The sequence below is a fragment of the Musa acuminata genome, chromosome BXJ2-1 (genome assembly GCF_036884655.1).
Source record: "Musa acuminata AAA Group cultivar baxijiao chromosome BXJ2-1, Cavendish_Baxijiao_AAA, whole genome shotgun sequence".
In the NCBI taxonomy this organism is placed as follows: domain Eukaryota; kingdom Viridiplantae; phylum Streptophyta; class Magnoliopsida; order Zingiberales; family Musaceae; genus Musa; species Musa acuminata.
In genome coordinates this window covers 618,976-643,605 of record NC_088338.1, presented here as the reverse complement: position 1 = coordinate 643,605, position 24,630 = coordinate 618,976, and the positions used below count along the sequence as shown (strand labels likewise).

The window sequence follows — 24,630 nt, the reverse complement described above, 5'->3', positions numbered from 1 at the left end:
CAATTGCCAATTTGATTTGACTGTATCAATTTTTTATTCTCTCTTTTTTATTTAAAAGAGGGTGATCGAGTTTTTTTTTACAAAAAAAGAGAAGTGGGGTGACCAATTTCGTTTGAAAAAAATAAAAAAAAATGTTACAATACGAGTAAAATACAATAGTATGATCTATAATTTTTCCAAACCCCTTAAAAATCTCACATGTTATATAAATAACATATTCTCTTAAATTATTTACATACTTATTGCAGTAAGTTATATAATTAATTCTTTTAATTTTTGTTGAGATATCCGAGTTGATGAGTGCATTATTGTACAAGTAAAAGGTTTCAAACTTGAATCCATGTGTGAGCAATATATACGTCATTTCATATAATAAATTTTGTTTTTAATTTTTATAAAAAATATATATATATATAGCCACCGAATCGTAGAACAATTGATGGAAGACCAATGGTTCGAGCATTTGAAAGGTGGGTGCAGTAGGTTTGACTATCGATCTTTTCTAGCTAGAAGTGCCAAAGTAGGTAGGTTTGGAATAGGGGCATTTAACCCGATCAGTTCAGTCGGGTTTGGATGTTCAAGATTTAGTTGAGATGATGTAGTAAAGTTTTTCTTAAACATCTCAAACCGTCCTTCTAGCGTCAAACTATTAGTGTAATTTTTAATTGTTTGATCTAAAATGGATTCAAAGCCGATGCTCCTTCCCATGTTAGTCTCATCATAAATTCTAGCTATTACTGACTCTATAGGTGTCAAACTTACAAAATTACATCGAGATTATTCTTGACCAATGCTCCTCTGATACTCAAGTCAATTTTGGACTCGGATAGTTTGGATGAGCACTTGAAGAGAGTTCCTTTTACGGAGTCCCTTTTACGATGGACTCTAAGGATCATTACTTTCAAGATCATCAAATATAATTGGGGTCTTGGTGTCATGATGCGCCAAATGCAAGACACACATTGATTATTCAAACTTAGTCCAAATGTCAAGGTGTCCATCGTGTCTTGTCTACGTGACCTTAGGTTGTCGGCATGTCGACCACTTGTCGTCAATATGGTGTTGACGCTTGCCACCTTTGTGGTGTCAAGATGTCGACCACACATTATATATATAGTCTCGAACTATCGATGGGTCTATCATTTATCACCTACGTATTGTTGAGTTATCGGCCAAGGGCATTAATTCCATATTAGTACTTATATTTTTCATATAATAAAATTTTTAAAAAGTATGCATAGGATTTATCAATAAAATAAAACATTTGAAAATAAGAAAATTTTGTCATCTATGGTTTTAATAGAAAATTATAGTTAATTAATGAATTTAAAAACATATGTTAACATCAATAGGAACAATCTTTGGCAAGTTTATATATATATATATATATATATATATATATATATATAGATTTGGCATCTCTTACTCCAAAATTCAATAGCATGGAAGTAAACCACATTTATACATACATGTTATCCAACATTTTGGTTCTAATAAATGAGATCAATGCACTACCTGTTGTTGTTGAAATAGAACAAATAGCACTACTTGATGTTGAACAAATAACAATCCCTGTTTGCTCGATTGTCAGCCTGTGGAAGTCAACCTTGTTTGCATTTGAGTCTATCATACATAAGTTTGGTATAAGAGAGCGTGAGGGTTCAGCAGGGATCATATATAAATGCAGGGCGTGCATATGCTTTAAGTTAGCAATGCTGGGGAAGAGTCATGATGTAGACTTCATAGGGTCTTCGGAAAGGTCTGCACCAATCACAGCTTCAGCTTCCAACGAGTTATGTTGCCGGCTTGCTCATTAATGTGCTTATAAATCTAATAGAAGCCTGAACGAAAACGCCACAAGCAATGGTGTTCATGCTGCCAGTGCTCTCGTTTCAGCTGTTGTTGCTAATGCTGCTGCTAACAACAACTGCAGCAGCACCGGTACCACCGCCGCCGAACGTGTTGTTACCACATTGCAAAGAGACATGCGGCGGTATTAGCATCCCGTACCCCTTCAGCATCGGTGATGGGTGTTTCAGGGAAGGCTTCGAGGTCACTTGCGATGTGGTTAACGGCTCTGCAACTCCCAGAGCTTTCTTGGGCGGCGGCAAGAGGAACATTACAGATAAGGACATATCCTGAATGACATCGCCTGTGATCATTTAAACAGTACCGACGAAGTGGTGGATCCTAATGCATCTCATCTCGACCTCAGTGGCCTTCCGTTTAGGGTGTCCGGCACGAGGAACTTGTTCACGACCATGGGCTGCAACGTCGTCGGCTACCTCTTAGGCGGGGACAACAATACATTCGGAACCGGGTGCGTCTCCTTCTGCTTCGTAGAGGCAAACATCGCAAGCGGATCGTGCCATGGCACCGGCTGCTAAAAGACAACCATCCCGGCGAAGCTGGACGATTATTTGACGACCTGGTCGGCCTATTTCGTCGATCTATCTTCCTACGATGACTACAGCCCCCGCACCTATGACTTCATTGCCGACCAGGACGGGTTCTCCTTCGACAAGTCTGACCTCGTCTGTAAATGGAGGGCGTGCATATGCTTTAAGTTAATAATGCTGGGGAACAGTAGTTGTCAGAATGTGATGAATCGTCTGAACCAATGAACATTACTATCGTGTCATCATATAAGATATTGATTTAGGAGTCCCATCTAAGATTGGCAAATAATAAGAAAAAGGAAGGGGAAATGAGGTAGAGCCAAATAAAATAAATAAGTAAAAGCTAAATATTCAACGGTACGTTAAATTATAAGCAATGATGTTCAATAAAAAAAAATTAATTTGAAGTTTCTCTATTCTTCTCCTCTACAGGTCTTATCTTTGAAGCTGACATCAAGACAAAAATAACAAGAAGCTTACATCCCATGCATATCCAAACTGATTCCTATCGGCATAAAGAAAGAACACAAATCCAAACCAGGAGAAAGACCGAGCCCTCCATAAGCTGCTAGATTTAGTTCCAAACACGCAGTCGCTGCTCTCCTTGTACTTCACTATTCAACCGTTGATCCCAAGTCACGTAGGGAATCAGCGGCCAAATGACGCCGGAAGCGCCTCCTGTACACAGAGAGAGAGAGAGAGAGAGGGGGGGGGGGAGAGAGGAAGGGGGGCTGTTACTGAAAAATTGGCGTTACTTATTTGTATTTGGATTAAGCAAGCAAGTCTTCGGTTGGGTGTGGATTCCAGAGTCAAAACTGCGAGGAGGCCTCCTGTACCGATCACAGCTCCAACTTTCTGTAATCTTAAAAGAAGACTTAGAAGGGATCTGTACAAGTCACTGTCCAGTTTTCCAAGCGACAGGGTCTTCTTGTATTTGCCGTGTCATGGCTTCGTCTTGATACGTCTTCACTTGGGCTGCAGAACGAGTATTGGATCAAGCAATTATTATATGCCACTCGATTTTAGAAGGAATTAAGCACGCTACGCCATCTGTTGGCTTATAAATCTGATGGAAGCCTGAAGGGTACCATCAATTTCAAGCAAGCATAAGCAATGGGATCCACGCTGCCACTGTTCGCGTTTCAGCTGTTGTTGTTGTTGACGCTGCTGCAAGCAGCAACGACTGCAGCAGCATCGGCGCCACCGTCGCCGAACGTGGTGTCACCCCGTTGCAATGAGACATGCGGCGGTATTAGCATCCCGTACCCCTTCGGCATCGGCGATGGGTGTTTCAGGGAAGGCTTCGAGGTCACTTGCGAAGTCGTTAACGGCTCTGCGACTCCCAGAGCTTTCTTGGTCGGCCGCGAGAGGAACATTACAGTTGAGGAGATAATCTTGCCGCAGGGCCAAGCACGCATCTTGAATTACGTTAGCTGGGATTGTTTCAACAGTACCGGCGACCGGGTGGCTGGTCAAACAGCTTCTCTAGACTTTGGCGACAAACCATTTTGGGTATCCAGCACCAAGAACAGGTTCACGACCATGGGCTGCAACGTCGTTGGTTACCTCTTAGGCGGGGACAACTATTCATTAGGAACCGGGTGCGCCTCCTTCTGCTTCGGAGGGGCAAACATCACAAGCGGATCGTGCTCTGGCACCGGCTGCTGCCAGACCACCATCCCGGAGAAGCTGGAAAATTTTACGACCGGGATGGCCTATTTCACCAATGTTTCATCCTACAGGGACTACAGCCCCTGCACTTTTACCTTCGTTGCCGACCAGGACGGGTTCGCCTTCGACGAGTCCTACCTCCGCAACTACAACTTTCGAGACAAGTACAACGACGGCGTCCCACTCGTGCTGGACTGGGTAGCCGGCAGACAGACCTGCGCGGAGGCTAAGAGAAACCCTTCTTCATATGCATGCCGCAGCACCAACAGTGAATGTTTCAACTCAAAAAGTTTACAAGGCTATATCTGCAATTGCTCCACAAGTTTCCATGGCAATCCTTACCTCCCAGATGGATGCAAAGGTCAGCATGCATCTCTCCCCCAACTCTACTGTTTTCGATTGTTGTATGTGGTCTTACAATTTTCCCTCGTGATTCTTTGACGATGCTTAGATATCGACGAGTGCAGCTCGCCAAATCTGTATACATGTCATGGAACGTGCAGCAACACAGCAGGCAACTACAGCTGCTCATGCCCAAAAGGTTACAGCAGCAAGGACCCTAAATCGGAACCATGTGTTCGAGATCAAGGAATTCAAACATCAACGAAGATTGTTATAGGTACAAGTCCTCATCCTTCCTTCCGTATTAGCTTAAACCTTCTCTTAAAACTTCAATCAGAAGAAAAAAATAATCTATTCGGATTCGAGTTTTTATTTCGATCAAGTCATCCTACTTTAAAAAAAGCTTGAAATTTCTTATCCTTTTGATCTTCATTAATAGGCCTCGTCAGTAACAATCTACTATTTTGGAAACTTGGAATTCGATCTCCGAAAGAGTTTGCAAAATAATTGATATGAAACTCAACCCTTTGTGCAGGCAGTTGTGTTGGGCTTGTTTCGTTCATTACTTGTATCTTCTGCGTAATCTTAACGTTTCAAAGAAGGAAGCTTCTTAGAGAAAAAGATAAATTCTTCCAACAAAATGGTGGTTTGAGGTTATACGAAGAAATCAGATCAAAGCAAATTGATACTGTCAAAATATACACCAAAGAGGATATAGAGAAAGCAACAGATAATTTCGACAAGAGTCGAGAACTTGGGCGAGGAGGCCATGGCACCGTTTACAAAGGATACCTAGACGATGGCAGGGAAGTGGCCATCAAGAGGTCTAAGGTAGTCACCGAGGACCAAAGTGAAGAATTCGTACGGGAGATGATTATTCTTTCTCAGATCAATCACAAGAACATTGTAAGGCTCTTGGGTTGTTGCTTGGAAGTAGAAATTCCTATGTTGGTTTATGAGTTCATCCCCAACGGAACCCTCTTCGAGTTCATCCATGATAACGACGGAAAACTAATTCCCTTGACTATTCGTCTACGAATAGCCAGAGAATCCGCAGAAGCACTCGCTTACTTGCATTCATCGGCATCCCCACCGATCATTCATGGAGATGTGAAGTCGCTCAACATACTTCTAGATCATAACTACGTGCCAAAGGTATCGGATTTCGGTGCATCGAGGATGATGTCTTTAGACGAAACTCAATTCATAACGATGGTCCAGGGAACTCTTGGTTATTTGGACCCAGAGTACTTGTTAGTTCGACAACTAACAGCAAAGAGTGATGTATATAGCTTTGGAGTAGTTTTGATGGAGCTCATCACAAGGATAAAGGCAATTTATTACGATGGGAGTAGTCAAGGAAAATGTCTTGCCTCAAGCTTCATCGAAGCAATGAAAGATAGCCGACTTGAAGAGATATTGGATGATCAAATCATGGGAAAAGAAAACATGGATGTCATCCAAGAAATTGCTGAGCTTGCAAAGGAATGTTTGAACATTAATGGGGATGAAAGGCCTTCAATGAGAGAATTGGCTGAAAAACTGCATATGTTAGAAGGGTTCCTACAGGTCTCTTCAACACACCATGCACCCGAGGAATGTGAAGCATTGCTTGGTGAATCATCTATGAGCTCTACCTTGGATTCTGTCGGGTACCACAGTTTAGAGAACAAATTGGGATTTTATGTAAAAGCTGGAAGATGAAGAAGATAAAAAAACTAGATTCTCTCTTTATGTGCAAATCGAACTAGCAGAACAGACTGTTCTTGGTTGCTTGTTTTGTAACATATGTCACTTCTATTACAGACATGATAAATAAAAGTATAATGGATTGTAACTCTCAGTATTGTAATTTATATTTCTTTTTATATGTAAAACTCGAGATTGAAGGAAGTGTTGAAATTTTAACTTAAGCTTTATGATTCGAGTAGACATTGATTTAAGAGTCCTATTTAAGGTAAGATTATTTGTGGTAGTTGAAATCAATTGCCCATTTGATTTGATTATATCAATTTTTTATTCTTTATTTTTATTTAGAAGAGGGTGATTGAGGTTTTTTCAAAAAAGATATCAGTGGGATGACCAATTTCGTTTGCAAAAAAATAAAAAAATATGACAATACTAGTAAAATACAGGGGTATGATGTACAATTTTACTGACTCTCTTAATAATCTCGCATGTTATATAAATAATATTTTTTTCTTAAATAATTATTTAAATTATTTACAATTTATTGATCAATTTATGGTTATCTATTATAATGTTCTACTCCTTTTTTAAAGATTCAAGTATGAAAATAAAAAAGAAAAATATAGAAATAAAAGTAATTACATAATATTTTCTTTTCTTTAGAAAATATAATATTCTTGACTAAATTTGAAAAAAAAAATATTTCAATATTTTATATTTGTAGAGATAATTGCAATTATTGATTATTTAAAAAATTTATATTTGTAGAGATAAATTTTTTAAAATCTTTAATCAAGATTTATAATCTTCAATCAATAATGAATTTAATTTCTTCAATAATGAATTTCAAAATTCAAATTTAATGACTTGGGTTTAAATCTTGCTAGAATAATTTTCTTTTATCAATCAGAATTGGTGATTTGAATCGAAAATTACGGGTTATCGGGTTCAAACCAAAATCGATGGCTTCGTAATTGAAACCGTCTATAATCGATCAAATTTAGATGTCGAATTTGGTAGAATCACTATATATGTTACCTGTACTATTTTGCTTGGGAAATTAAATACAACACCAAAACATCAAATACAACAAAACAATAGGTTGGTTCAATTATTCCAATCTAATCAAAATGGAATCGACCAAAATAATAATAATCAAAACACAAATAGGTTTAAGTGGTTAGCATTTTAAATTTAAAATTTAATAACGGGTTTAAATATTGTTAGAATAATTTTTTTCTTTTTGTATCAATTGGAATAAGTGATTTGAATTGAAATCGATTGTTATGGGATTTGAAAACCAGAATCAATGGTTTCGTAATCGAAATTGTCTATAGAATCGATCTAATTCTGATATCAAATTTGGTAGAATCAGAGCCGTGATAAGGTTAATTGTTTTCACGAGATCAATGGAATCGGTTGTAGGACGGAGAAGTCAGTCTTAGGATTGTGTGATCGGAATCCTGAGAAGAAAAATGGGAATTAGTGCTCCCACTTTTCATGGTGGAGCGGAGACAGTGACGTGCATGAAATGGAAGGCGAGCTGTGCTCGTCTTTAACCTCGTGCCTGCTTTTAGATGATGGACATAAACTTTTGGCTTGCCTTTTATTCCCGAATCAAGATTTATTCCAACTCCCATAATTCAATACAATATAGGGGTTTATCATGATGCGTGATGACTTGTTCCCAAGTCGTCATTATGGGCCTTCGGTAAGGTCTACACCAATCACAGCTTCAGCTTCCAACGAGTTGTGATGCTGTCTTGCCCATTAATGTGCTTATAAATCTAATGGAAGCCTGAACGAAAACGCCACGAGCAATGGTGTTCATGCTGCCAGTGCTCTCGTTTCAGCTGTCGTGGCTGATGCTGCTGCTAACAACAACTGCAGCAGCACCGGTACCACCGCCGCCGAACGTGTTGTTACCACATTGCAAAGAGACATGCGGCGGTATTAGCATCCCGTACCCCTTCGGCATCGGTGATGGGTGTTTCAGGGAAGGCTTCGAGGTCGCTTGCGAAGTGGTTATCGGCTCTGCGACTCCCAGAGCTTTCTTGGGCGGCAGCAAGAGGAACATTACAGATAAGGACATATCCTGAATGACATCGCCTGTGATCATTTAAACAGTACCGACGAAGTGGTGGATCCTAATGCATCTCATCTCTGTTAAAATAAAGAGATAAATGAGTTGTAGAAGAAGAAGTTGAATGTTATTGACATATCCTCCGTCTTTATATACAGGTTAGAAGGAGAAGTTTCCTCAACGGGTTAGAGGATTTCCCTCAACAGAGTAGAGAGATTTCCTCAACAGTTAGGGAAATCTCATCTACTTATCATGCCCCCGCAAGATGGTGCTCCTATCAAGGAGGCCAATCTTGGACTGATGTAATGCAAACAGCTTACGAGCTATAAGCTTCGTAAGTGAGTCGGCCAATTGATCAGCCGTATGAACATGAGAAACACGGAGTTGACGGCGGACAACTTGATCACGTACAAAGTGGAAGTCAATAGCAATATGTTTCATGCGGGAGTGGAATACCGGATTAGCGCACAGATAGGTAGCTCCAATATTATCACAATATATTGTAGGAGTGGAATCGATGTTGAGTTCCTGGAGAAGATTTGTGATCCAATTGAGTTCTGCAGTGGTAGCGGCAATGGCACGGTATTCAGCTTCAGTTGTAGACCGGGCGACTGTCTTTTGCTTCTTAGAACTCCAACTGATTGGATGAGCACCAAGGAAGATAATATACCCCGATGTGGATGTTCTATCATCAAGGTTGCCCGCCCAATCAGCATCGGCAAATGCATGAAGACGAAGTGGAGAGTGTTTACGAAAAAAAAGTCCATGATTTAGAGTCCCTTTAAGATATCGTAGAAGTCTCTTGACCGCAGACCAGTGTAGAGTAGATGGTTGCTGCATAAACTGTGATAATTTGTTCACAGCAAATGAGATGTCTGGACGCGTGAGAGCTAAGTATTGTAAAGAGCCAACAACTTGGCGGTATTGAGTGGGTTCCGTAGCAGGACTTCCATCTGATAATTTGAGAGAACCGCTAGTAGAGATGGGGGTTGTAACTGCATTTGCATCTTGCATGTTTGTCTTTAATAACAAATCTTGAATGTACTTGCGTTGTGATAAAAGGAGACCGGAAGATGTGAAGGTAGCTTCGACGCCCAAAAAGTAGCTCAAGGGTCCGAGATCCTTAAGCGAGAATCGAGCTGCCAGCTGTTTGACGAACGCTTGGATGCTGGCGGGATTGTTGCCTGTGACAATAATATCATCCACATATACCAGAATATACATTGTGTTTCCATGATGATGTCGCAGAAACAACAAAGTGTCAGATTTGGAGTTAAGAAAGCCGACAGAAGTCAAAAATGAGCTAAGTTGAGTGTACCAAGCTCTCGGAGCCTGACGAAGTCCATAAATGGCTTTCCGAAGTTTGCAAACATGCTGTGGATACTGAGGATGAGTAAAACCGGGGGGTTGTTGCATAAAAACATCTTCGGATAGAGATCCCTGTAGAAAGGCATTATTAACATCCAATTGTCGTAATTGCCAGCCTTTAGTGGTAGCCAGACTCAAGATAAGCCGGATTGTAGTGGGTTTAATAACAGGACTAAACGTCTCAGTGAAATCAACTCCAGGTCGTTGATGGAACCCTTTGGCGACCAGGCGTGCCATCTGGGTTCCGCTTAATTCTAAAGACCCACTTACACCAGATGATGTTTTGTGAAGGATGAAAAGGAATTAGATCCCATGTTGAATTATGGAGGAGGGCATTATATTCCTCGCTCATGGCAATACGCCAATGCGGAGATTTTTGGGCTTGAGTGAAGGTGGTGGGTTCAATGTTGGGGGATGAGGAAACGGGCAAGTGTTGAACTGGAGTGATATAGTGCGGATCAGGAGGGGAGGAAGTAGACGAAGACATGGGAGGCTCGTCCGATTGATCCAAAGGTATACTCCAGTGAGATAGTGAAGTGGTCCGTATGGCAGGATATGGAAGGGTTTGGAAAGGAAAGTTAGACTCAACAAAGATAACGTGACGTGATACAAAGATTTTGTGAGTGTGGAGATTATAGCAGCGGAAAGCATTATGGTCAAGTGAGTAACCAATAAAGACGCAAGGAGAAGATCGGGATGTTAACTTATGAGAGGCATAGGGACGTAACCAAGGATAACATAAACAACCGAACACGCGGAGTTTACGAAGGTTAGGGGGTTTGTGGAACAGTGTGTCAAAGGGGGACTGGTGTTGTAGAACTGGTGTAGGCATCCGATTAATTAGGTAGACAGCAGTTTGAAAGGCTGCTGTCCAGAAAGTTGAAGGCATGGAAGCCTGATATAAAAGTGTGAGTCCAGTTTCTACTATATGCCGATGTTTGCGTTCGGCAGAACCAACTAGTTGAGGAGTATGTGGAGGAGACTTGAGGTGTTGAATGCCACAAGCTGAGAGATGAGACGCCAGGGCTTGATATTCACCGCCACCATCAGAGTAGACTGTTTTAATGGTAGACTGAAAATAGTTTTCGACTTCTGGAAAGTGGAAAAAACGCGAGAAACGTCAGATTTATGAGAAAGAGGATATATCCATGTGTACTTGGAGAAGTGATCTACAAAAACAACATAAAATCGAAACTTATCAAAAGATAAGATTGGAGCAGGACCCCAAACATCAGTATATATAATTTCAAAAGGTTTAGAGGAGGAAATTGAAGATGAACCAAAAGGCTGCCGATGACTCTTATTACTAAGACAAGCATCACAATGCATCATAGAATTAGGGGACTTAAAAAGAGGAAGAGAGTGACGAGATAATAATTTCTGCTGAATAAAGGGTGAGGGATGGCCAAGCCGACGATGCCACACATCAACTGGAGCCGCAACAGAAGAATGAACAGTGGGCTGGGTCATTCGAGAGGCTGACGGCCATTCATAAATGTTGTCTTTATTCGGGCCTTAAACCAATGATGCCCCCGTGCTCAAATCCTTAACAAGAAATGAATCAGGAAAGAATTCAATGGAAGTATTGTTATGTTTGCAAAATTGAGAAACAGAAATGAGGTTGCGTTTAATATGAGGGGCGCATAAAACATCATCGAGAGTAAATGTATTAGAGTCAGAATTAAGCGTTGTGGAACCAGTATGAGTTATAGAAAGTCCTTTACCATCACCGATGATGATATCTTCATTGCCGCCATAGGGATTGTGAAGAGACAAATTCTGAAGATCAGCGGTGATGTGATGAGAGGCACCAGAGTCGACAATCCAATTGGACTAGCTAGGTGTCGGAGTAGTTAGGAGATTTGCCTGTGGCTAGTGTGACGGAGTAGGGAGGCGGGGACGAGACCGGCAAACTTTAGCGGAATGGCCGACTTTGTCACACAGTTGGCAAACGACCCGTCTCTGATGGCTCGGTAGGCCAGGACGCCAAGACGGATGATGGCTGGAGTCGCCACTTTGCGAGAAGGGATGACTAGGAGGATAGGAGGGGTGTTGCATGGAACTCACAGAATCAAGAGGCGTAGTAGCCAAACCTTGGGTGATGTTCGGTGAGTACCGAGTGTTCTTCCGTTTAGACTTGTGACTGACTTGAGCTGTGACAGTTGATCCAAGCAGTTTGTCCGCACGCTTCAAAGACATCTCGTAGTCAGTCAACTTATCATAGAGATCTTCAAAAGAGATTGGCGAGTCGCGTGCCCGAATTGCAGCAGCCAATTCTTTGTAGTCGGTGTCGAGACCATTGAGGGTATGAATGACAACCTCTTCGTCACATAGGGAATGACCTATCAAGGCCAAGTCATCGATGATAACCTTGATAAGTTGTAAATAATCAGAGATAGTACTTCCCTCTTGTTTTGTCTCCATAAGCTTGGATAGAAGACTGAGCTTGCGAGTACGCGAATGATTTGCCAGGGTGGTTTGCAGTTTAAACCATGCATCGGCAGCTGTCACACATGAAGATATCAAGGGAGCAACGGATCCAGCAACTGAAGCTTGAATGGCTTGGAGAATGAGACGATCTTGACGTAGCCATAGTTTGTGAGCTGGATTGGGTACTGGATTAGGATCACCGGGGATGTTGAGCATGGCCGGAGGACAACTGAAAGAACCATCAACGTAACCTAACAAATCATATCCAAATAAAAGATTAGAGAATTGAGCTCGCCAGGACGCATAGTTGCCACCCTTTGATAACTTAAAGGGGATCAGCGTGGCAGCATTGATGGAGATAAGCCCTGTAGAAGAACAAGAAGTGGGAGTCCCTACAGGAACTAAAACATCAGAAGAAGTGAACGAAGACATTTTCCTTCTTCTTCTTCTTCTTTTTTTTTTTTTTTTTTTTTTTTTTTGTAGAAGGCAGCGAACCTTGTGTGATACTCAGGTCACACAAGGTGGAGAATGAGGGAGGGGGCTGCTGCTATAGATTGCTTGCTTTTGCTTGCTGTAGCAGATTGAGCAATCTACAACAGTGCCAAAAGCTGCCGGCAGCTGCTGTGGATTGCTACTTGCTGCTACAGATTGTAGGGACTGCAGTTCGCCGGGAGATGGCTGCAAAAACTACAGCAGTACTCAAGACTGCAGTTCGCTGCTGTGGATTGCTGCTTGCTGCAGCAGATTGTAGAGGATGCAGTTCGTCGGAAGATGGCTGCGAAAACTACAGCGGTACTCAAGACTGCGGTTCGCCGGAAAATGACCGCAAAAATCTACAGCAGTACTCAAGGAAACTGCAGTGAGAGAAATCTGTAGCAATTAGGTGTATAGAGAAAAGCGGCAATGAAAGCTGCTGCGATAGAGGAAGGAAGATGCAGCGGTTGCGGCTGCTGCTGACCGGGAAGTGGCTGCGACAGCAAAGGAGGAAGACGCGAGAAAGACACCGTCGTTCGCCGTTCGTCGCTATTGAGGAGGAAGACACCGCCGTTGAGGAGGCGCCGTTGTGTAGAGGGAAACGGTAGCGAAAGCTGCTGCGGTAGAGGAAGATGCAGCAGTTGCGACAGCTACTGGCCGGAGAAGTGCAGGAGGCGGCTGCTGCGATAGAGGAAGATGCAGCAGTTGCGACTGCTACTGGCCGGAGAAGTGTAGGAGGCGGCTGATGTCTTCTCTGGTGCTGCCCAACGTGGGGCTGAAGGACCACGTTGTCCTTCCGGCGAAGAAGAAGGAAGAGGAAGGTGCAGCAGTTGCGACTGCTACTGGCCGGGAAGCGAGGAAGACACCGCTGTTCGCCGTTCACTGCTATTGAGGAGAGAATGTTTTCCTCCTTGCGTGACGGCGACGGAGAGTGTCTGCTGTAGGCAGCAAATAGGAGAGGGAGCAAGGCCGGCGAAGAAAAGCAAGACCGGTTAGCACCGGCTCTGAATCCGTGTCTTGGTGCTTCTTCAATGACTCCGCTTGAGGCAGCGTGCTACTGTGGCCGCTTGGCTAACACATGGCGATGCTGCTGTCGCCAAGAGGAGCTGCTCTGATACCATGTTAAAATAAAGAGATAAATGAGTTGTAGAAGAAGAAGTTGAATGTTATTGACATATCCTCCGTCTTTATATACAGGTTAGAAGGAGAAGTTTTCTCAACGGGTTAGAGGATTTCCCTCAACAGAGTAGAGAGATTTCCTCAAAAATCTCATTACTTATCAATCTCGACCTCAGTGGCCTTCCGTTTAGGGTATCCGGCACGAGAAACTTGTTCACGACCATAGGCTGCGACGTCGTCGGCTACCTCTTAGGCGGGGTCAACAATACATTCGGAACCAGGTGCGTCTCCTTCTGCTTCGTATAGGCAAGCATCGCAAGCGGATCGTGCCATGGCACCGGCTGCTAAAAGGCAACCATCCCGGCGAAGCCGGACTATTATTTGACGACCTGGTCGGCCTATTTCGTCGATCTATCTTCCTACGATGACTACAGCCCCCGCACCTATGACTTCATTGCCGACCAGGACGGGTTCTCCTTCGACAAGTCTGACCTCGTCTGTCAATGGAGGGCGTGCATATGCTTTAAGTTAATAATGCTGGGGAACAGTAGTTGTCAGAATGTGATGAATCGTCTGAACCATTGAACATTACTATCGTGTCATCATATAAGATATTGATTTAGGAGTCCCATCTAAGATAGGTTTTTTGTGGTAGTTGAAGTCAAAAGTAGTGGAAATAGATGGCTAATGTAATAATAATATACTCTACAAATAATAAGAAAAAGGAAGGGGAAATGAGGTAGAGCCAAAAAAATAAATAAGTAAAAGCTAAATATTCAACGGTACGTTAAATTATAAGCAATGATGTTCAATAAAAGAATTTTAATTTGAAGTTTCAATATACTTTGTTGATGGACAAATTTTGGAAGGGAGAGAAGCTTCGTTTTGGCTCATAGATATGTAAGATGAAGCTGACATCAAGACAAAAATAACAAGAAGCTTACATCCCATGCATATCCAATCTGATTCCTTTCGGCATAAAGAAAGAACACAAATCCAAACCCGGAGAAAGACCGAGCCCTCCATAAGCTGCTAGATTTCGTTCCAAACACGCAGTCGCTGCTCTCCTTGTCCTTCACTATTCAACCGTTGATCCCAAGTCACGTTGGGATTCAGCGGCCAAATGACGCCGGAAGCGCCTCCTGTACACAGAGAGAGAGAGAGAGAGAGAGAGAGAGAGAGAGAGAGAGAGAGAGAGAGAGGGTGGGAGGGGGACAGTGACTGGCACAGATCCCGTCCAAGTCTTCTTTAAGATTCCTCGCAGTTTGGACGGGATCTGTGCCAGTCACTGTCCGGTTTTCCAAGCGACAGGGTCTTCTTATATTTGCCGTGTGATGACTTCGCCTCGACAAGTCTTCACTTGGGCTGCAGAACGAGTATTCGATCAAGCAATTATTCTATGCCACTCGATTTTAGAAGGAATTAAGCTCGCTTCGCCATCTGTTGGCGTATAAATCTGATGGAAGCCAGAAGGGTACCATTAATTTCAAGCAAGCATAAGCGATGGGATCCACGCTGCCACTGTTCGCGTTTCAGCTGTTGTTGTTGTTGACGCTGCTGCAAGCAGCAACGGCAGCAGCAGCATCGGCGCCACCGTCGCCGAACGTGGTGTCACCACGTTGCAATGAGACATGCGGCGGTATTAGCATCCCGTACCCCTTCGGCATCGGCGATGGGTGTTTCAGGGAAGGCTTCGAGGTCACTTGCGAAGTCGTTAACGGCTCTGCGACTCCCAGAGCTTTCTTGGGCGGCCGCGAGAGGAACATTACAGTTGAGGAGATAATCTTGCCCCAGGGCCAAGCACGCATCCTGAATTACATTAGCTGGGATTGTTTCAACAGTACCGACGGCTGGGTGGCTGGTCAAAGACCTTCTCTAGACCTTGGCAACAAACCATTTTGGGTATCCAGCACCAAGAACAGGTTCACGACCATGGGCTGCAACGTCGTTGGTTACCTCTTAGGCGGGGACAACTATACATACGGAACCGGGTGCGCCTCCTTCTGCTTCCAAGGGGCAAGCATCGCAAGCGGATCGTGCTCCGGCACCGGCTGCTGCCAGACCACCATCCCGGAGAAGCTGGACAATTTTACGACCGGGTTGGTTTATTTCGTCAATGTTTCTTCCTACAAGGACTACAGCCCCTGCACCTATGCCTTCATTGCCGACCAGGACGGGTTCTCCTTCGACGAGTCCGATCTCGGCAATTACACCTTTCGAGACAAGTACAAGGACGGCGTCCCACTCCTGCTGGACTGGGTAGCCGGCAACCAGACCTGCAAGGAAGCTAAGAGAAACCTTTCTTCATATGGATGCCGCAGCACCAACAGTGACTGTTTCGACTCCACAAGTTTACAAGGCTATATCTGCAATTGCTCCACAGGTTTCCAAGGCAATCCTTACCTCCAGGATGGCTGCAAAGGTCAGCATGCATCTCTCCCCCAACTCTCCTGTTTTCGATTGTTGTATGTGGTCTTACAATTTTCCATCGTGATTCTTTGACAATCCTTAGATATCGACGAGTGCAGCTCGCCAAATCTGTATACATGTCATGGAACGTGCAGCAACACACCGGGCAACTACAGCTGCTCATGCCCAAAAGGTCACAGCAGCAAGGACCCTAAATCGGAACCATGTGTCCGAGATCACGGAATTCCGACATCAACGAAGATTGTTATAGGTACAAGTTCTCATCCTTCCTTCCGTATTGGCTTAAACCTTCTCTTAAAACTTCAATCAGAAGGTAAAATAATCTATTCGGATTCGAGTTTTTATTTCGAAGAAGTCGTTCTACTTAGACAAAGCTTGAAATTTCTTATCCTTTTAATCTTCATTAATAGGCCTCGTCGGTAACAATCTTCTATTTTGGAAACTTGTAATTCGATCTTCGGAAGAGTTTGCAAAATAATTAACATGAAACTCATCCCTTTGTGCAGGGAGTTGTGTTGGGCTTGTCTCGTTCATTACTTGCATCTTCTGCATAATCTTAGCATTTCAAAGAAGGAAGCTTCTTAGAGAAAAAGATAAATTCTTCCATCAAAATGGAGGCTTGAGATTATACGAAGAAATTAGATCAAAGCAAATCGATACTGTCAAAATATATACGAAAGAGGATATAGAGAAAGCAACAGATAATTTCGATAAGAGTCGAGAACTTGGGCGAGGAGGCCATGGCACCGTTTACAAAGGATACCTAGACGATGGCAGGGAAGTGGCCATCAAGAGGTCTAAGGTAGTCACCGAGGACCAAAGTGAAGAATTCGTACGGGAGATGATTATTCTTTCTCAGATCAATCACAAGAACATTGTAAGGCTCTTGGGTTGTTGCTTGGAAGTAGAAATTCCCATGTTGGTTTATGAGTTCATCCCCAATGGAACCCTCTTCGAGTTCATCCATGATAATGATGGGAAACTAATTCCCTTGACTATTCGTCTACTAATAGCTAGAGAATCTGCAGAGGCACTCGCTTACTTGCATTCATCGGCATCCCCACCGATTGTTCATGGAGATGTGAAGTCGCTCAACATACTTCTAGGTCATAACTACGTGCCAAAGGTATCCGATTTCGGTGCATCGAGGATGATGTCTATAGACGAAACCCAATTCATAACGATGGTCCAAGGAACTCTTGGTTATTTGGACCCAGAGTACTTGTTAGTTCGTCAACTAACAGCAAAGAGTGATGTATATAGCTTTGGAGTGGTTTTGATGGAGCTCATCACAAGGAAAAAGGCAATTTATTATGATGGGAGTAGTCAAGGAAAATGTCTTGCCTCGAGCTTCATTGAAGCAATGAAAGATAGCCGACTTGAAGAGATATTGGATGATCAAATCTTGGGAAAAGAGAACATGGATGTCATCCAAGAAATTGCCGAGCTTGCAAAGGAATGTTTGAACATGAAGGGGGATGAAAGGCCTACGATGAGAGAAGTGGCTGAGAAACTGCATATATTAGGAGGGTTCCTACAGGTCTCTTCAACACACCATGCAGCCGAGGAGTGCGAAACATTGCTTGGTGAATCAACTATGAGCTCTACCTTGGATTCTGTCGGGTACCACAGTTTAGAGAACAAATTGGGATTTGATGTAAAAGCTGGAAGATGAAGCAGATAAAGAAACTATGTTCTCTCTCTACGTTAAAATAGAACTAGCAGAACAGACTGTTCTTGATTGCTTGTTTTGTAACTTATGTTACTTCTGTTACAGGCATGATAAAGAAATGTATAATGGATTGTAACTTTCGGTATTGTAATATGTATTTCTTTTTCTATGTAAATAAAACTCGAGTTTGAAGGAAGTATTGGAATATTAACTTAAGCTTTATGATTAGATTAGATATTGATTTAAGAGTCCTATTTAAGGTAAGATTATTTGTAGTAGTTGAAATCAAAGTAGTGAAAATAGATGGCTAATGAAATACTAATTTATAAATAACAAGAAGAATGGAGGAGGAGATAAGTGGACGTAATAGAGACTACGAGATTTAGTTTGAAGTGGCTATCCTTGTCGTTGACTAGTCAACGGTTGATCCCAAGTCAACGTCTCGTCCATTGGTATGCATAATTTAAAGACCTATTTATATGGGTGGCGAAGGTCCCTCAAAAAATCATACATCACACTTACGTTTTCAATCTTAATTGCCCATTTGATTTGATTATATCAATTTTTATTATTTATTTTTATCTAAAAGAGGATGATTGAGATTTTTTATTAAAAAAAATAGAAAAATGGGATGACGAATTTCATTTGGAAAAAAAATTAAAAAAAGTGACAATACCAGTAAAATATAAGAGTATGATCTATAATTTTACTAACTCCCTTAAAAATCTCACACGTTATATAAATAATATTTTCTCTTAAATTATTTGTATAGTAATTAATATAAGTGGTTTTATAATTATTTTTTAATCTTTATTGAGACATTTGAGTTGATTAGTACATTATTATACAAGTGATATGTTTCAAACTTGGATTTGAGCATTATTAAATAAGTTTCAAACTCGAATCTATGTGTAAGCATTATATACATTATTTCATGTAATAATATTTTTTAATTTTTATAAATTTATTTTAAGTAAAAAAATTATATATTATGAATCAATCTATACTAAAAAAAAGGATATTCGCTTCCAACCATGTTCTAGTGTGAGGAGAGCCCAGCAACCTATAAAGGTTAGCATATCTAAACAAGTAAAGTTTCTATCAAAATGACTGAATCCAACTATATACAATAGGAGGAAAGCTAATGCTCCCTCATATCTTTTGTATCCACATTGTTATAAGTGATGATCTTAATAGGGAAAGAGGAGTAGATCCATAATTTACTGCTAACAGCTTAATTGTAGTAAATTTTTTTTTTTTTTTTTATGATAGAGGACTAGAAGGATGAGAATAATAATAATCAAAAGATATATAATTTTAACTTATGAAGGTCTAATACCTTCGTAAGTTTCTCACGTAAACGATGAAATCATTTCATAAAAAAAATAAATCTGATCTCGTACCGCTAACACATGAGAACAATATAATTTACTGAACAATTTCTGATTATCCATTATAATCTTTTAGTCCTTTTTATAGGCTAAGTATCAAAATAAAAAAATAAAAATAATTACAATCATATCAAATTAAATATTAAATATTCTTTTTTTCTTTTTAAAATATTATAATATTCTTGAATTAATTTTAAAAATGATTTTAAAAAAAAATATTGATTAATAAAAAATTATATTTGTAGAGATAAAATTTTTAAATCTTAAATCAATAACGAATTTAATTTCTTATTTTTTCTATATTTATTTATTTACTGACTTGAATAGGCATGACAACTTATGTCATATGTAAAATATCTCTAAATTAATAAAAAAAAATTCAAATAATACATAATCTAAATTATTTCTACATCATATGTTTTGGATTTGCACCTTATTCTTTCTGCATGTGGATAGCATCAATATGGGAAGGCCTTTCCAAGGAAGGCATCACCCGTGCGGCGGCGTGGATGCTCTTTCGGGCGGCCTTACCGGTGTGGGAAGCACCGACGTGTGTGTATGATCGACGAGTTACACTTTCCCTCGTCAATTTCCATGCCAAAGTCTAAGTGTGACATAGCAACTCCACCAAAACATCAAATACAAGAAAACATAGGTTGATTCGATTATTTGAATCGAATTAGAATTAAATCGATTTGGAATCGGAATAGAATCTGATCAATAGTTTGATGGTTCCGAATCAAATAGGAACCGAGACCACGCACTTTGATTGTGGTTCTTGGAAGTTGGAATCGACTAAGAACAGATGATCAAAACACAAATACGTTCCATGGTGTAATGATTAGCATTTCAAATCTAAAATCGTAATCGAAACTGTCTATATAATCGATCTAATTCCGATGTCAAATTTGGTAGAATTGTTTTCACGAGATCAATGGTTGTAGGACGGAGAAGTCAGTCTTGGAATTCTGTGATTGGAGTCCTGAGAAGAAAAATGGGAATCAGTGCTCCCACTTTTCATGGTGGAGCGGAGACAGTGACGTGCTTGAAATGGAAGGCGAGCTGTGCTCGTCTTTAACCTCGTGCCTGCTTTTAGATGATGGACGTAATATACAATCCAGAGATTATGATGGAAGAGAGACTCCGATGCACTCACTTCCTAAAACTACAATATCTTTAGATCCTCTAAATCTTTTGCTTTTCACAGAGGCACACTCAAAGCTGAACTTTGCATTTAGCTAAAAGAAAAGCTGCAACGTTGAATTGGTGATAAAGGCTTAGATGTTCTTTTGGTTGGATTAGGTTAGTCACAAGGAAGGAAAAGAGGTTCCAAAAGAGGGTGCGACGGCTAAACAAGCCGTGAAAACAGATGATGTTTGAAATGATCATCTTTGAGGACTTGTGAAAGCAGTATGATATATTTTATTGTGTGTTCATTAAAGTTTTGACAGAACATATTAGTTTAACATCAGGAAGATTGGTGGGGATGATAAAGTTAATGTCTTTTTGCTCATGTCCTTTCCAATCCATGGAACATATGTTTCACCAATTTATACAAGTTGAGGATAATTCTAAGTTGAATGCATTTAAGAACAAACAATGAATTGTTAGATGGCAAAAGCAATATCACAGGCAATCATTTACATTTACCATTATATTTACATTTACCATAACTACTGGGGATGGTAGCTCAATAAATTTTCTGCTAATACAATCTTTATACAAACATTAAATTTTATGGTTTCAGTGAAACACAAATGAGCAATCATTTCCACAATTTACACTGGCAATATCACAGGCACACCACAGGCAGAATTGTTAGATGGCAAAAGCAATGACCTCTGGATTAAATTGCACTTGTTCAAAGATCCCTTAAAAATGTTGATCTCTTTCATCTGAAGTCTGTCATGATTATACTATCTTGAGTCTCTCCCTGTGGTAAATGACAAAAGAAATTATCTACAAAACATCTCTGTTTTCAGGTCCTAACCTTACATCAGTAGAAAATGTAAATGAAAAGTGTGAAATTCCTGTGATTTCAGATCTCAGGCAATTCCTCGAGGTGTCCAGCTTCCATGAACACCTGCAACCAAAAGTCTATTCCATCATCATCTTTGTTACTGGATGAGCGGAATGACGCGAAGGAATCGTCCAACCAGAAGTTCTGATCGATGTCTGAGAATTGATGAGCTGAAGAAACCACAGCTTCCTCCTTAATCCCTGCACTGTTAGTTTCTCCCCTCTTATTATTAGACGAAATGGTGACAGAGGATGAGATCTCGCTGTAGGACTGTTCTAGGGACACAGGAAGAGGAGTCGGGCTCTCTAATTTTGGTCGCGTTGCAGCTTGTAATGCTTGAAAGTCGATGGCTTTAGCACCTGACCGTGTTGCTTCTACATCACTTCGGCTCCTTCGCTTGGATTCTTGGACTGTCTGATTCGGTTTGACTCGTTTCTTCAGGTGGGTGTGCCATACATTCTTGATCTCATTGTCTGTTCTTCCAGGCAGCCTCGCTGCGATTGCTGACCATCTGCAGACAAAACAACAACAATCTTGTAAATGGTGATCGATGGATGCTATAGATGTCATCACACATGTAATCTCTTAAACTTTTGTAGAAGCTGACAAACTCCAAGTGAATAAAAATGATTCATGTGGCATCGGACATTGTGCTGAATAGGTTTCATCAACCTGGAAGACTACAATAGCTGTTGATAAAGACTAAGAATCTTTTGGATGCTTTCACTGCTTTTATTTGCCCAATTTACGTTGCAAACCAAACTCGACAAGAACAAAGGTAGAATTTTTATATGGGCTGACAAACTCCAAGATGAAGAAAATGATTTTTGTGATATCGAAAGATGTGTCGAACAAATTTCATCGACTTGGAAGACCACAATAGTCGGCAAAAGGCTAAACAAAATGGAATCTTTTGGAATTGGACGCTTTTACTGTTTTATTGCCCATCTAATGTTGCAGACCAAACCTGACAAGCACAGAGCTCTTCTTCTGCTTTTTGCTTGCTTGATCCATTTTTATGGTAGCTTAATTTCTTTCAAGTAAAATCTGAGACTGGTAAACACAAAACGCTGAACAATAAATCCTTCTCTTTTCTATGTTTCTTCACAGACCCAAACCCGGTGCAGAAAATTACTGAAGCTTACCTATTGCCAAGCATTTCATGCAATTTGATGATGGCCTCCTCTTCTTCCTTGGTAAAGTTCCCTCTCTTGATATCAGGACGGAGATAGTTCGTCCACCGAAGCCTGCAACTCTTCCCACACCTCAGCAGCCCTGAAGTTCAAAGGAGTCCGACCATGTTACGGGACTCGAGCAGTATCAGCTCTATATTTCTTTGACGGAAAACATCGAACAATAAGACTGCTTCCCTCAGGTGAAGAACACACAAAGTGAAGTTGATAGGATTACCTGCTCGTTTGGGGAGAGCGCGCCAGTTCTCATGACCATGCTGCTGTATGTAGGCAACCAGAACCTGGTCTTCTTCTGCTGTCCATGGCCCCTTCTTCAGACCCATCTTCTCACAGCAAGGAGCTCTCACCATCTCGGAGAAGTTACCACTCTTGCCTCTCTTCTCCTCTCTCTTGCTTTCCATCACAACCAATGGATAGAGAGTGGTATTTATACCCTCCAACCCAACGTGCCATGGTGCCAAGTTATTATTTAAGGTCGACAGCAACAACTCCATAGAAGACTCAAATGGCATTATGAGCTGTCCTTTTATTTCTTCTTTTCTTCTTTTCTTCTTTTCTTTTGAGGTAGAAATTTCTGTCTTTGCTTTGGCATTCTAAGTAGGTTTCTTGAAGTCTTTAGATTCTGTTCTTCACCAAAGACTAGAGTTTAGTCCTGTTTTGAGTAATGATGGTATATGCTACTACAGTAACTTTTTTTTTCTCAAATTTTTTTAGACGTAAAATTTATATTCTTCGAAAGTGTATCAAATACATTATCATCGAGCTAATGTTTTCGGTGTAAAAATAATTGAACGATGTCTTCCGACCGGTATAAGTGATTGTATTATAATAAGTAAAGAATATTCGTCTCAACTAAGTATCGTAAGTAAATTAATCATGATATTTTAATGATTTAATAACAATAGTTAATTGTCGATAAATATTTACTATGAATCGGAATTAATAGAATTTGATCAATAACTAAATCAAGAATTTTTTTTTCTTCATCATAAATCATATATATATAATAATAATATCAACATCGTTTGAATGAATTCTCGATCATCTAAAAGAGATTCCTACTGTTCCAAACGAGTCAAAACAGTGTCCGGACGTGGGAACATGAATGACTTGTTTGGGTTCCCATGACAAAGAGGCAAAATGGAGCTCAGGATAGACATCGAGGTCAACAATGGTTGTTCACATTCACTCGTTCGTTTGTGAAGCTTAGTGAGTCAAAGAAATGGAGCTGACACGGCGCCATGTTTGCCACAGGCGAGGCTTTAATTCACCGGCCGAAGTCTCCAATGGGAGGAAGAGGAGACAAGAAGGACCGGTCAACCTTCGAGTCTAACAATGGATGACTTCGTTTCGATGGAATGCGGCGTTCACAAATGTTGACTTCGTGGAATCATTTAAAGCTTTTTTTTATTGATTTCTAAGAGCAATTTGTTTGTCTTTTTTAAGCAAAAAGAGTTTAATTCTGATTTCCATCCCAAATCGATACGATATTTCTTTTTCTTATTAGTTCATTATAAGATATACTAAATTAATTTTTTTATTATATATATATATATATATATATAATATAAAAGGTAAATGACATAGACAATATTCGAGCTAAGGATCGTATAATAAACTATGAAAATATTACCAACCAAATTAGCTAATATCTCTCATCTATTAATGACAAAAAAATCCAACTAATGAATTTATCATCTCAATGAAATGAAAATAAAAAAATATATATTTCTCGTTATAAGGAACCAAAATATTTTTATTACAATGATCATTTTATAATCGTAAACATTTAGAGGAAGAACGATTATAAAAGATAAGCACGAGTATAATTAACAAGATTAGATATTTTCTTTTCAACTTTTAAACTCATAGCATATTTAATTTAAGTATCGAAAAGACTACGTTGAAAACCACTCACATCGGTTTATAACTTTATCAATATTTTCATCTATAATAATAATAATAATAAGATGTAATATTTCATATATTTTGAGGTATAATACGAGTCCTCTATGTAATATGATATCTCTATTTAAATAAAGAATATTCATCTTTTTAGTTTGGTAGATCTTCTTATACCCTTTTCTTACATCACACTTTCCATTCACAACATCTATCTGCGAACATATTCATATTATAGTATATGATCATTTTTCTCTCTTTATCTTTTATCAAAATTATATCTAACGATTCATAAATAAAAATATCGATATATATATATATATATATATATATATATATATATATAGTTTATTATTAATGATAACATCAACAATAACTTGTAGAAATTTCTTATTCTTCAATCCTAAATGAACTTTAGGCTCTTCTTCCTAGTATTACTAAATTGAG

At 40.2% G+C, this 24,630-nt stretch overlaps 3 protein-coding genes across 3 annotated transcripts; 2 read left to right on the top strand and 1 right to left on the bottom strand.

The window, feature by feature from the left end:
• Nucleotides 1–3,512: 3,512 nt before the first annotated feature.
• Nucleotides 3,513–6,242, top strand: LOC103978061 (putative wall-associated receptor kinase-like 16). The gene is made up of 3 exons (XM_009393768.3): nucleotides 3,513–4,431; nucleotides 4,522–4,689; nucleotides 4,948–6,242. The coding sequence occupies exons 1-3, from the start codon at nucleotides 3,513–3,515 to the stop codon at nucleotides 6,114–6,116; spliced, it is 2,256 nt and encodes a 751-aa protein (XP_009392043.2). The 3' UTR covers nucleotides 6,117–6,242.
• An 8,778-nt stretch (nucleotides 6,243–15,020) lies between these two features.
• Nucleotides 15,021–17,915, top strand: LOC135597979 (putative wall-associated receptor kinase-like 16). Its single transcript, XM_065091491.1, has 3 exons — nucleotides 15,021–15,997; nucleotides 16,088–16,255; nucleotides 16,512–17,915. Exons 1-3 carry the CDS (start codon nucleotides 15,079–15,081, stop codon nucleotides 17,678–17,680), a joined length of 2,256 nt encoding a protein of 751 aa, XP_064947563.1. The 5' UTR covers nucleotides 15,021–15,078; the 3' UTR covers nucleotides 17,681–17,915.
• Nucleotides 17,916–20,936: 3,021 nt separating this feature from the next.
• On the bottom strand, nucleotides 20,937–22,691 carry LOC135597978 (transcription factor MYB30-like). The gene is made up of 3 exons (XM_065091490.1): nucleotides 22,499–22,691; nucleotides 22,234–22,363; nucleotides 20,937–21,599 (listed from the first exon to the last, which is right to left on the bottom strand). The coding sequence occupies exons 1-3, from the start codon at nucleotides 22,680–22,682 to the stop codon at nucleotides 21,107–21,109; spliced, it is 807 nt and encodes a 268-aa protein (XP_064947562.1). The 5' UTR covers nucleotides 22,683–22,691; the 3' UTR covers nucleotides 20,937–21,106.
• Nucleotides 22,692–24,630: the final 1,939 nt, after the last annotated feature.

Excerpts from the sequence above, each read along its gene's own strand:
- LOC135597978 (XM_065091490.1), bottom strand. The coding sequence starts at position 22,682 with ATGGAAAGCAAGAGAGAGGAGAAGAGAGGCAAGAGTGGTAACTTCTCC. Across the intron at positions 22,364-22,498 it reads CGCTCTCCCCAAACGAGCAG|GGCTGCTGAGGTGTGGGAAG; the intron begins GTAATCCTATCA and ends TTTGAACTTCAG. Across the intron at positions 21,600-22,233 it reads CATGAAATGCTTGGCAATAG|ATGGTCAGCAATCGCAGCGA; the intron begins GTAAGCTTCAGT and ends TTTTGTCTGCAG.
- LOC103978061 (XM_009393768.3), top strand. The coding sequence starts at position 3,513 with ATGGGATCCACGCTGCCACTGTTCGCGTTTCAGCTGTTGTTGTTGTTG. Across the intron at positions 4,432-4,521 it reads CCTCCCAGATGGATGCAAAG|ATATCGACGAGTGCAGCTCG; the intron begins GTCAGCATGCAT and ends GACGATGCTTAG. Across the intron at positions 4,690-4,947 it reads ATCAACGAAGATTGTTATAG|GCAGTTGTGTTGGGCTTGTT; the intron begins GTACAAGTCCTC and ends CCCTTTGTGCAG.
- LOC135597979 (XM_065091491.1), top strand. The coding sequence starts at position 15,079 with ATGGGATCCACGCTGCCACTGTTCGCGTTTCAGCTGTTGTTGTTGTTG. Across the intron at positions 15,998-16,087 it reads CCTCCAGGATGGCTGCAAAG|ATATCGACGAGTGCAGCTCG; the intron begins GTCAGCATGCAT and ends GACAATCCTTAG. Across the intron at positions 16,256-16,511 it reads ATCAACGAAGATTGTTATAG|GGAGTTGTGTTGGGCTTGTC; the intron begins GTACAAGTTCTC and ends CCCTTTGTGCAG.